General features: G+C 43.5%; 1 protein-coding gene across 1 annotated transcript in view; it reads right to left on the bottom strand.

Moving 5' to 3' along the window:
- Positions 1-6,745: 6,745 nt before the first annotated feature.
- Positions 6,746-13,157, bottom strand: part of GTF3C3 (general transcription factor IIIC subunit 3) — a 39,101-nt gene continuing 32,689 nt past the window's right edge. The window contains exons 17-18 of the mRNA XM_028509679.2: positions 11,816-11,968; positions 6,746-8,685 (exon numbers count right to left, since the gene is read on the bottom strand). Of these exons, the coding sequence (XP_028365480.1) occupies positions 8,563-8,685; positions 11,816-11,968 (276 nt within the window). The 3' untranslated portion in view covers positions 6,746-8,562. The remainder of the gene's footprint in view (positions 8,686-11,815; positions 11,969-13,157) is intronic.

The raw sequence follows: 13,157 nt of genomic DNA, 5'->3' as shown, positions 1-13,157 counted from the left end.
GAAGGGGAAAAAAAAAGACTAGAAAGAAAGAGCCTGCTGTTTTATGAACAAAATTAACAAACGTACAACAGACCCCTGAGCAGGAGACTCCTCCTCTTCTGCTTTCCTGTGCCTCACCCTGGTGGCCTCCCTGGCACGAGACTAACTCAGGACCCCTTTTGGGGGGTTGGCAGAGCGCCTACATGGATCCCGGCACACACCTGCGAGAGACCAGAGGCCACTACACTCCCCTAGAGCACACACCTTCACCGTCAGGAGGGCAACCATGAGCAAATGCCACCCGTCCTCCGTCCCCAAAATCCCCCTGAGATGAAAGTGTGCAAGGAGCAAGCCTTTAGTGAGGCAGCATGCTTCAGCAGCATTTGGACCAATGCTCGTCCACAGGGCAGTTCTCTGTCCTCTCCTGGTCCCCGGGGTGGTCCTCTCACTGCCCGGTTACTCTGGAGTGACCTGGTGAAATGCTGCTGATTTCAGAACTGTCTCTGACAAGACACCTGTGATACCCATTGGACCCCAAACACGAGCTCTGTTCTCAGAAGCTGATGGAGCTGGGAAGAAATCTCTGAATTCAATGCTTGTGTAAAAGTGGTGTGTTTCACAGCCTTCTGAGGTGCATCAGAAATGACACATCAAGTGACAGATTTCTGCCCTCCTGGTTCCTCCAGGAGTCACCCCATTAAGCACTTGTTTCTCACAATCTTTCACAGCCTTCCAGCACCACTGAATTGTCACCTACGGTAGAGCCACCCACTTGTTCATTTCCTAACAGCCTGGCCACTGAGCAGAGTAGGTCTGCAGTCCACCACCACGAGCGGCTGGTTCCCATCAGGCACTCCAGGGCCTCCTGAACTCAGGGCACCGTGGACTCATTCATCTCAGCCTGCCTATTCAGTGAGCTGTAATTCACACACAGCCCTCACCTACTGGGGACTATTGGAAATGCATAAGGACTTCACAGTTCAGATGTATAAAGGCCATTAATTAAGAATTCCTTGCCCTGGCCAGTGTGGCTTGCTTGGTTGGACCATCATTCCATACACCAAAAGGTTGTGTGTTCGATCCCCAGTAGGTGTGTGTATGAGAGGCAATGAACTGATGTTTCTCTCTCATGTCAGTATTTCTCTCTCCCCCTTCTTCCCTCTCTCAAATCAATAGACATATCCTTGGGTGAGGATATTAAAAAAAATTCCTTTATATGGTCCCTCAAGTCTGTATAATCCAACAAGGCCATTTCAATTATAATGTGAAATTCAGTTTCTCAGTCACACTGGCCACATTTCGAGGCTCAGGAGGCACATGTGGCTAGGGCCACTGAATTGGAAATCACACATATGCAACATGTGCATCACCCCGGACAGTTCTTCCTAGCGGACAGCACTGCCTTAACCCACGGATCTCTGACCGCACTCTCTCCAACACTCACCACATGTCTGTGCCTCCATACCCGGCTGCTGTTCCCAGGTGCAGGCAACGTGCCTTATCCTAGCCCTCACCTTCCATATTAACCTTCTTTCCATTTCTAGGCTGGGTACTGGGGGCGCAAAGCACTATCACATTTTTAAGGCCCAGACCTCACCTCCCCCGGCCTTGGGGAAATGGGGGGTCTGTATTACACATGCATGTGACACCGTCTTCATCAGCCTACTGCCAACAACAGTGGGTTCAGGGGCTGCCGCGACGGGCCCTGGGCTGCTGGCATAGCAGTGAGCGAGTCGGCATGGCTCTCACCCGATGGCGTGCCCTGGAAACTAACAGGCTCACCACGGGGGGTCCTGACTACAAGCAAAAAATTGTTTTCAACCCCCAGAGGCCTTATGAGTATGAACTCATAGAGTGACTAATAAATCATAAATACTTAGGACCAGGAACTCTTGGCATGGCTCTCCCTGTGACACTGCTTTGCACCACCCCTTCCAGTCTGGGAAAAGGCCCGAAGTGGCCTTATGGCCTAGAGCCAAGTGAAGGTCTAGGGAAACACTGGGTAGAGTCTGCCAGACTCTGTCTGGGCTCCAGGCCATCTCCTGACAAGCCCTCAGCTCTCCTGTACCTTTCCGTTCCAAAGGGCGGGCAGTGCCTTTAGGTCTGTAGGGCCCGCCACCACCACCAGCAATTCTTGCCGAAGGAGACTCTGCGATCCCAGACCGGTGAGCCTAGTTTTCTGACTTCTACTGCCTGAAACTCTGCGCAGGTGTTAGTGTTTCTTCCCACACCTTCAAGGCCACCTCTGCCTCAACTGCCCCAGGTGTTGTGCTAGCTGAACAGTGCTACCCCCCAACATTGTTTTCTCTGCTCCACTGTATATCCCCAGCTTTCCCTTCTCCTGTCAGAGTTAATAGCACTGGCAGGGGTTTTCGTTGGTTTGTTTTTTGTTGGTTTGTGTTTTTCCTCTTGAGTTCCCTGAAGTTGGCCTGCAGGCGCCAGCACTCACTGCTCCTCACCCCACTGTCTCTGAACACATGGGGATGTGGAGCTGACCAGGGACAGGCGGTGGTGCCCTGATAGGCGTGAGAGGTGTCAGACGGGCGGGTGCTTTATTGGGGTGATCACTAGCAGGTTATGTGACGTCTGGTCACTGGGGTGTGCACCTGAGACCAACGTAATGCTCTAGGTCACTGTAACTGAAATATAAACAAAAGTTATTTTAAAAGTATACACAAGCTCTTCACTTGTGCTGGAGGTGATTCTGGCTTCACCGTGAGAGTGGAAACCTGTGTGTAAAGGACAGCCCGAGCTCTCTGTGAAGCTGGTAAGCGGTCAAGCACACAGGCCACATGCCCTCTGTTTCCAGTCCTTCTGGCACCTCAAAGGGGGGCCTTGTAAATCCTTCAAAACCCACCGCGCCCCTCAGTGTCCAAGAAGCCCCGCCACGTTTCTAGAGGAGCCTTTCCCTCGCCCAGCACCCACCCACTTTCTCCCCCCGCACCCACTTTCTGCTCCAGCCAGGCTCTTCCGGCGGCCCAGCACTTGTCCCCTGCCTCCAAGTCCCGGCGGACCTGCGGCCTGTCTGCCTTCCCTGGGATCTTCCTAAGAACTCCCACTTGATTTTCCAGAACTTTCTTACTTTCCCAAACACAATCCAGCTTTCTTTTGTGGTTTTCTGTTTGCCACAAAAGAAGCCAAAAAGATTAATGTTGATTATACCAAAATTCTTAAGTTTTACAAAAAGACAACATAAAGTGAAAAAACAAGGGTTCAAAGACTTAGGTCCAGATTAAATAAAGACTGCCTACAATCAAATAAGAAAAATAGGACACACTTAAAAAAATGGGCAAAGGATATGACAAAAAGCAGTTCAGAAAAGAAAAACAACCCAAAAGGTTTATAAGCCACAGGGAAGATAGACATTAACCTTAGTATTACTCAAATACAACAACCCTTTTCCATCTGTCAGTTAAAAAGAAAGAAACCCAGGTCTGAAGGGTAAACCCAGGTCTACAGGCATCCTTTCACAATTGGTACAGACACAGGGAGGGCACCAGGAAAATGTCCACAGCCTACAACCTACTGATTCTGACCAGAGCGGAGAGGCATGTACGGTTCTATTCCCCGGTTGGGGCTAACTCAGTTCCTGCAAGTCCTACAGCCTTGGAGGAAAACTCTAGATCCTCCCACGAGTCACAGGCAAGACAAGCAGACCTTGACGTTGTTAATACCGTCCAACCAAGCAGAACTTCGAGGTGTCAACACGGTAAAATCCTGTCTCTTTTCTCAAGCTTACCAAAGACCCTCTGGAAAAAGAGTGTGGAAGGGAAAAGAGAAATTAAGGGGGGGGGGGGGGGGGGACTCATCCTGTCATTCACCACTCCTGATGTTATATTTTTTAGGCTTCGATATTCCCCTGGAAATACAGTCGATGCAAATTGTTTTTCGCTCACCCCAAAGCTGGTTCTCCACGCCTGGAGAATGACTCAAAGGCAGTGCTGCTGACTTTTTCACTGCGGCACACGAATAAAACTGCGTTATTTGTGCGGCACGTGGGCTTCGAGGCTGGATGAGGAGACAGATCACAACTGCATCCAGCTGGAGGCCTTCGCCCAGGTGACGTTCGGGCTTGTCCTGCTCCCTCTAGTGGTCAGTCACTGAGGTCATCTTTTCTTGCTCAGGTAAGGAACCCGGGAACGGAGATGCAGGCTCACTCCTCACTCACAGCACGAACTTCCCAAGCACGTGTCCAGACAGACAGAACCAATACTGGGAAGCATGCTATTAGAGAAACACTTTCAACGGTTGATAGCAGCGATTTTCAACCTTTTTCATCTTATGGCACACATAAACTAATTACTAATATTCTGTGGCGTACCAAAAAATATTTTCACCAGCCTGTCAAAAAATTAGGTATAAATTTGATTCATTCGCACAGGACAGCTGTTGTCTGTTGTCATTTTTTTTTTAAATTTTATATCTAAGAGGTATTGCATGTTTTAAAAACTCTTGTGGCACAGAGGTTGAAAATCGCTGGTCTGTAGGTATGTAGGTGTGCTTAAGTAAGGAATACCCGTTTCGCTACATTCAAACCCCTCTGAAACCAGAGCCTGCAATTAGAATCCACAACGCTAACTTTAGGGCGAGGAAACAGAACTAACGTCCTTCGCACCCGCTCCATCCGGATGGACTTCGCCGGCCCTCGTTTACGCAGCGGGGAGTTGCTGAGTCAGCGGCATCTGTTCATTGACTCATCAACTCTTCTCTGTTCACTTGCTTGGAACACCTGACTATCTTCATTAAAATGCCAAGTGGCCCTGCTAATGCTCACCCTAACATTACTTGCTTACCTGGAGTCCATGAACAGGTAAAGTTTGGGTATGATCATCAGGGTGAGCACGATGCACGATGCACTTTCGTGCACGATGTGGTTGCCTTGGTATCTGCTAACATTGATCAGGGCCCAAAAAAAAATGAACAGCTAGAAGCACACATCAAAGTTCCAACTGCCCCTCTTTCAGTGCGGATGAGATCAGTGCGAAGGCGCAGACTTTTTATACGTGACTGTTCGGACGTGTTCCCAAATTTTTTTTTCCTGCCCAAGTGAGAACTAGGTGACACCTGCCCTGCGTTTGGAAGCTGCCCGCATTCTGTTCAAGTGGCCTGGCGGGGTAGCACATGCGGCCAAGTTTATTATCCTTTTCTGAGCCTCATTTTGTATTGTTTTGCTTATTTTAAAAAATAACACCACCACACACAAAAGTGATTAGTCACTACCTTTCACTTCTTTTCTTGGTTGGGCAAGGGGAGCACCGGGAATGCAAAGGATACAGTATTCTGCCTCGCCTACATTCATCCAAATGGAAAGGTATTCCCTCCCAAAATTAAGCTTAATTGTTTGGGAAATGTTAAAAGCTGACATGTTAGAGGAAGTGCAATTCTGAATTGATAGGAATGGACTGCCATCAACTGCGTACAAAAACCATCACAGGAGTTAGTTTCTCCCACTGGTGTTATGTACAATCAAGCAAACACCTTGTGGTATAAATGAATTTATAAAATGATGCCACAAAAAACTGCTCCTGTACAATTTTACAGCCTTTCATTTTCTCAGCTGAAATTTTTTCATCTCCTCCATGTTACATTTTGTCATTAAATTCTATTTCCCACAACCCTTTCATTGAATTAATTTTGACATTTACATTTTGAACTTCATAAAACTTATTCTTTAAGCATTCTTTTACGGCATTCTTCTCTTTCTGTGTACACTATTTTTCTCATCTGGGGATAGTAATTACATTTTATTCTCTACTTCCTGCATCGGTTCTGTTCCCTTTGAGTGCCCCTCCACCATTTGCTGATATGAGTCTGCCACTTCAGAGGCTTTCACGTGTCCAGGCTGCTTTGCTCTCCTCACCAGTGTGCACCTTTCATGCTCAACACCTGCTTCTGGGGAAACCCAGCCCGCATGCTAGCCTGTGTGCAAGAATCTACTGGAAGGGTACAGTTACCTTAGAGAATCAGATGAAGCACTTGTGCCCTTCCTTCTTGTGAAAATAGCTAAAAAGCATATTGTTAAATGAAAAGATGTAATGATAGGGTTTTTTTGTGCAAATAACAAAATCTCAAGCACTTAGAAGTGCAATTTATTATAGAATCAAGGTCACCTTATAGGAAGACTCTAAGGATAAAAATGCCGCTTAGAAAGGCTGGGAAGAGAAAACGGCAAAATTTCCAGGAACCCAAGGAGTGCTCTTGCCATTTCTCAACTCTCCTTCTCTAATGCACAGGGCTCATTCCTCTCTCCACAGAATGGGCTAACTGCTAGCTGGCCCTCAGGGAGAGCAGACAGTGAAGTCCCAACCCCCTAAACAGGCTCTCTCGGTTTTCAAGTTCCCTGGGGAGAAGCGGGGAAAACTGTTGGGCTCAGACTGGTTCAGGTGCAGTCAGACTCCTCTGACCAGTAGAAAGTGGCTATCAGGAACCCATCCACGGCTGAGGTGAGAGTGACAGCTAAGGAAGTGATGGTCAGTTTTTAAAGTGACACACCAAAAGATGTTCTCTACAGGGGCTTTAATAGGCTGAAGACCTGAAAATCTCCTTTTTCTTTCTAAAATAAACAGGCATAAATTTTTATGCTATTATAAATTTTTAACATAAAAAATATAAATTTTTATGTTATTACTCTGAACTGGAGTGAGTACGGTATGTTCCTCTGAAGGAACATCTCTAAGTAAGGAGTAGTTTGCTAGTGATCTTGAACAAGCGTTTAATCTCACATGTAAGATGGAAATTATAATAATTACAAAAGCATATGAAATAATTCAATTACAAAATTTATTTACATTATATATACACAAACACATACATACAGAGGGGACAATACATTTACTTACCACATACAAATTCTGCTCCTCAACTACAAAGTTATATATACAGTATAAACAGTGGTAAGAATTCCTAAAAAGCCCTCATTGTATTTTTTTATGTCTCATACTTATTTCCCTCCCACAACTGGACTAGGTCTTACAATCCATAAGCACGTTTATAGCATTTATCTTCCCCTAAAAAGAAACTCTAAAATGCTATTATTAAACCAATAGTATATCTAACAAGTATGGTTATCTTATATCCAAGAACATAAAATACTTGTGATAAGAAAAAGGTTTTTACCTATTTTCTTTTAGTTTATCAACAATACTTAATTCCATATATATTGGGTTGGCCAAAAAATTCATCTAGTTTTTTCCATAAGATGGCTCTCATAGTGCTTAGTTGTCTTTAAATTCATTTGAAACAATTTTGTTAGACTGCATTGTGACAGCTGTTGTAACAGCTTGCTTTTAAAAAAAAACCCTGAAATTGGTGAATTTTTGTGTAGCCATTCTAATACTGAAGACAGAAGAAAATATGCAACATTTTCAGCACATTATGCTTTATTATTTCAAGAAAGGTAGAAACACAACTGAAATGCAAGAAGACTGTGCAGTGTATGGAGAAGGTGCTGTAAGTGATGGACATGTCAAAAGTGGTTTGTGAAGTTTCTTGGTACTATTGACATTGTGGCCAAATGACTTTTTGCTGTGGGGCCGTCTTATGCATTGGAAGATATTTAGCAGCACCTCTGGCCTCTAGCTGCTAGAAGCCAATAAATAGAAGGAGATAACTGACATACTCAAAATATCCAAACCAATGAATTTATTGATGAAAATGGAAAATGTGTCTTTTATGGAAAAAACTAATGGACTTTCCGCCAACCCAATACAACTCTCAGTCTTCCTAGATTCCCAGTGATCTTGAAATGGAAACCAGGTCATTTCATTGAACACGGTCCCCTCTTTTCTTTTTTCGTCAGAAAGCCCCTGTCAAACAGTAAATGCATTTTTTACTTTGCCTTGGAGCACACTGATCTGAGTTAATCCCAGCCTCCCAGGTCTCAGGCTAAGATACATACAGATGAAAAGTAAAACATTAACTCAATTATTTGTCTTCCTACCACTTAACCATTTCAAATAATTCTGTTAGAGTTAAGTGAATTATGTGTCGCCATCAGAAATATTCCCAATTTGTCTTTCCTTTAATAAAAGCAGCCTTTTTTCCTATGCATTTGAAAAACTACCCTTGCAGGAGTAACAGGGAACTGAGGAATGAGTGACTGACAATGATGATGTATGCAGAAATGTGACAAACTTTTCTTTCAAATAAATACATGCTCAAGTTCTGCATTTAAGGAATTACACTGGGAGGTCACATCTGCCTTACTGCTGTGTTCCAAGCACCTGTCACATGCCTGGCATGTAGCAGGGGTTTAACACACAGTATTAAATGTGCAGATGAAAAATTGTATGAGTGACAAATTACTATTCAACTGTCAGGTGACTCAAAGGTTACTACTGTCCACTTCAGCTCTGAAAGAAACTGCACTAAACAACACCAAAGGAAAATGACAGAACAATACGCAAATTCTTATAGGAATGATGATTTCTGCATATCTACCAAAAGATCATTATCACATATTAAATATGAAATACACAGTTCTAAAATCATCGTTTCCACCTTGAGGTGAATAATAAGCCTGGAGACAGAAAATGCGGATCCAGGCATGGCAGCTGCCCGAGACTCCCCCCGCGGCGGAGGGCCTCATATGGAACAATAGGTGTACAGCAGCTTCTGAGCCATCCTGACATTCCCGCTGTTCTGGTAAATGAGAGACAGGTTGTAGGCGATGTCTCTCCGCAAGTCCACCTGGTCAGCTTCTATGCCCTAAGGGGAGAAATACCCGAATGAGTTACATTTCAGACTGACAAGCAGGACACTTTTATGGTAAATAAACAGTTTTGTAAGTGCTCAAAAGGCCATTACAATTCATAATACTAAAAAAATTATAAAGTTGTGCACCTACCTTAGATTTAAATTTTTATCAGATAATGCTGATTCAGTTAACCATTACAGTAACTCTTTCATCAAATATTTTTAAATGTCCAACCCATAAATTGAGGAAAAAGTCTCACCCACAAGCCACAGCAGAATAAACTCCACATGAATTAAGGATGTAAAAGTAAAACGATGAAACCATAAAAGAAAAAAATAGTTGAATAATATGATAATATAATGTTGGATAGGAAAAGTCCTTCTAAGAATAATAGCAAAAGTAGAAACTATACAGGGAAAGATTAACAGACATGACTTCATAAAAAAACATAAAACTGCTACAAGGACAAAAATAAATTATAACACAAAAGACCAGATGCAGGGAAAATACCTGTCCTGGCTAACAGGAAGGCATACAAAGAACAGGTCTGTCTAGGAGGATACACACCACACTAGTAATAATGATCACCATGGGGGTGTTACTGCCTTTTTTTTTTTACTTAAATAACAAAGAAATGAACTCGACAGAGTAGATTAGATCGATGTTTCTAATCCTCCCCATTGAAAAATATCTGCAACAAAGAAAAATGATATTTATAAAGCTTAAGGAGCAATATGTAAAGGTACGTAATAAAGAGCACCAAAGTGTATATATTTCATTAGCATAACTATAAATGTATGTATTCATTTGCTTAACAACCAAAGTTGAACAAGTGTAATAGCAAACAGGTGAAAGAATGTGGGGATTATAAGTTTAAAAAATTAATAAAAACAGTCCCGGCAAGATGGAGGAATAGGTGGATGCACCGTACCTCCTCGCACAACCAAGATTAGAAAACAAATAATTTACAACAATAATTTACTATCAGAATAACACCCAGATCCGGCAGAGGATTTATCTGAATGGAAGTCGGGCAGCCAAGAAGTTGAAGTAGACGCGTTCATCCGGACTGGTAGGAAAAGACGAGCCTGGCAGGCGCGGGGCTGGCTCGGGTCGGCGGCGCGCGAGGTCAGGGGAAGGTTTGGTGCGAAATCGGCGCAAAAGCCATCTGGCGCGCAAGAAGGCAGCGGTGATCCCTGAGTACGCAAGCTGCGGCTGGCAGACCCAGAGGGGCAGCGATTGTGGACCAGGGCAGAGCTCGTGGCCCAGAAGCCTAGACAAGGGTCTGAGCCCAGAGGAACGGAACTACCGCCATTGTTTTCTCCCGCCCCGCCCCGCCCCGCCCCGCCCCGCCCCACATATAACGTCACAATCTAGCGACTGGGGTGCCCAGCCCCGGTGAGCACCTAAGGCTCCGCCCCCCACTGTAACTAGAGCAACCAGACCGGAAAAAAAAAGGAGAGATAAGGGGGGAAAAAAACCATGTTTTCAACAGAGCAGATCAGTCCCCCAGGACTCATCCTTTTGAGCGACCAAGAATTAGCCAGTCTATCAGATGCGCAGTTCAAAACACTGGTGATCAGAAAGCTCACGGAACTGGTTGATTTTGGTCGAAATTTAGATGAAAGAATGCAGATTACCATAAAACAGATGCAGGAAGACACGCGGAGGAGAGCCAATAGTGAAAGGAAGGAATATGAGTCTCAAAACAATACAGTGGACCAGAAGGAAGATAGAATCAACCAAGCAGGAAAGCATGATGAAATAAGAATTCAAAAAATTGAGGAAAAGATTAAGAGCATCCAAGACACCTTTAAACGTTCCAATATCCGAATTATAGGGGTACCAGAAGGGGAAGGGGAAAAGCAACAGACTAAGCACGTATTTGAACAAATAATAAAGGAGAACTTCCCCAAGCTGGCAAAGGGAACAGTCTTCCAAGAAATCCAAGAAGCTCAGAGAGCCCCAAAGAAGTTGGACCCAAGAAGAAACACACCAAGGCACATCATAATTACATTAGCCAAGGTAAAAACGAAGGAGAGAATCCTAGAAGCAGCAAGAGGTAAGGGGATAGTCACCTACAAAGGAGTTCCCATCAGACTGTCAGCTGATTTCTCCAAAGAGACCTTACAGGCAAGAAGGGGCTGGAAAGAAATATTCCAAGTCATGAAAGACAAGGACCTACATCCCAGATTGCTCTATCCAGCAAAGCTCTCATTTAGAATGGAAGGGCAGATAAAGTGCTTTTCAGATAAGGTCAAGTTAAAGGAGTTCATCATCACCAAGCCCTTATTTTATGAAATGCTAAAGGGACTTATCTAAGAAAAGAAGATAAAGAAAAGACATGTATAGTAAAAGGACAGCAAACTCACAAATATTAACAACCACACCTAAAGCAAAACCAAAAGAAACTAAGGAAACAACTAGAACAGGAACAGAACCACAGAAATGGAGGGCACATGGAGGGTTAGCAGCAGGGGGGTGGGAGGAGGAGAGAAGGGGAAAAGGTATAGAGAATAAGTAGCATAGAATGTAGGTTGAAAATAGATAGGGGGAGGGCAAGAATAGTACGGGAAATGTAGAAACTAAAGAACTCATAAGTATGACACATGGACATGAACTAAAGGGGGAAATGTGGGTGGGAGGGGGGTACAGGGTGGAGGGGAGAGAAGGGGGGAAATGGGACAAATGTAATAGCATAATCAATAAAATATATTAAAAAAAATTAATAAAAACATACAATTTTCTTCAGAAATTAAAAATTAGACTTTAAACACAGATTATTATAGTATTTGCAACAGTTTACCCTATACTACATCATCTAAAAAAATGGTTTTGCATCTTTAGAAAGAAATGTTAGTTACACTTGAACGTGAAAATGAACCAGGACTATACTACTCAATATTCAGGCTTCATGTCTGCCTGGAAACCACACAGGCTATCTTAGGATAATTAAAAGGGTCACAATCATAAGTCATATGTCCGTGTCACTGCTGATCAGGAAGAAAGCCAGGGTGTCAAAGACTGACTTGTTGCTGAACATAATGACATATTTCACTGTCTGGACCACAACACTGGGCTAAGTGCACTTATTTACATATGAAATGAAGCAGCTCTTCAGCCTTCTAAATCATACAATACCTCAACCACCAGTGGAGGGAGCTCCAGGGCCTTCTGATAATAATGGATTGCAAGATGAATCAGCCCCAGCTGGTGATGGCCCCGGCCCAAATTGTAGAACGATTCCTGGCAGGGCCCACGTAGACTAAGGTATCGATTAAGAAAGGAAAAGCCCTACCAAAAAGAAAAAGACAAGTGATTTAGTAGTTCAATCATTTCACAAGTATGCACCACTGTATGAGCTAGGTGTGGGAAGACAAACATTAAAAGACACGGTCCCGCCCGGAAAGAATGCGTGTGCAGTGTGCTGTCGCACCGCAGTGCAGGCAGGAGCTCTTCTGAGGGTGTAAAGGAATGGTTGCTTTTTTAAGCTAAAGACAGAAATATTCATAGAAACGTTACAACTGGCTGTCAAAGATCCATAGTCTATAAAAACACAGGAGACACACACATACACACACACACACACACACACACACAAGGCTTCAAATTGGCTTTTTGTGGCTTTTTGGAGCCAATAAACTTTTAAACTTTTTGGTTTGAAATACATGTCTAAAAGCTTGAGCAAAACAGAAAATCTGAGCCCTCATAACAATGACACATTAGAAAGGTTATATCTCCAGGAGCAAGCTCACCTGAGCACACCTAACCTTTCTCAGTAAGTGGTGCCTTTTGTAAGTTACTTCTCAGGACTTACCTTGTTTTCATTTAAAAATTTTTATTGTAGTTTTTTCATTACCACTTGTCCCCCTTTCACCCCCTGCTGCAGTCACCACACTGTCGTCCATGTAGGACCTTCCTTAATAACCTCTTAGCCCCAAACTTGTCCCCCCAACCCCGAAAGCTTCTGGCTCAAAGGCTACAATAAATAAAGCCTTTGGGAGGGAGACACAGACAGTTTCAGAGTGGCTGCAGCTGCAATAATGAGGCTCCCGTGGGTCACAGCTCTTCCCATGTTCACCTTCTCCCTCCATGCAGCTGCAACTTCTGTCACCCACAGACAGTTACAGACCGAGACAGTGCAAGTGTCCTATGAAGTAAGTACCCATATTTTGCTGTGTATAATGCACACTTTTTTGAGGGGAAAATAAGGATGCGCATCATACATGGGTAGTACCTGAAGTACCTTGTATCTGTTCTTCTGTTTTGTAATTATTTGTTACATAAAATTTCTTGTATCATAATATGTTCAAAAATAAATGCTAAAATTATTTTATAATACAAAAAGAAGCCCAAGTATCTAAGTATAAATAAATGAATAATTGAATTAAAAAATCAAAAACAAAAGATTTTTTTCCTGAAAGTTTGGATCAAAATGTGAGTGTGTATTATGCATGGGAAAATATGGTACATAAATATATTA

The sequence above is a fragment of the Phyllostomus discolor genome, chromosome 4 (assembly GCF_004126475.2).
Source record: "Phyllostomus discolor isolate MPI-MPIP mPhyDis1 chromosome 4, mPhyDis1.pri.v3, whole genome shotgun sequence".
Classification (NCBI taxonomy): Eukaryota; Metazoa; Chordata; class Mammalia; order Chiroptera; family Phyllostomidae; genus Phyllostomus; species Phyllostomus discolor.
The sequence above is the reverse complement of the archived record's forward strand: the minus strand, read 5'-3'. Positions and strand labels throughout refer to the sequence as shown.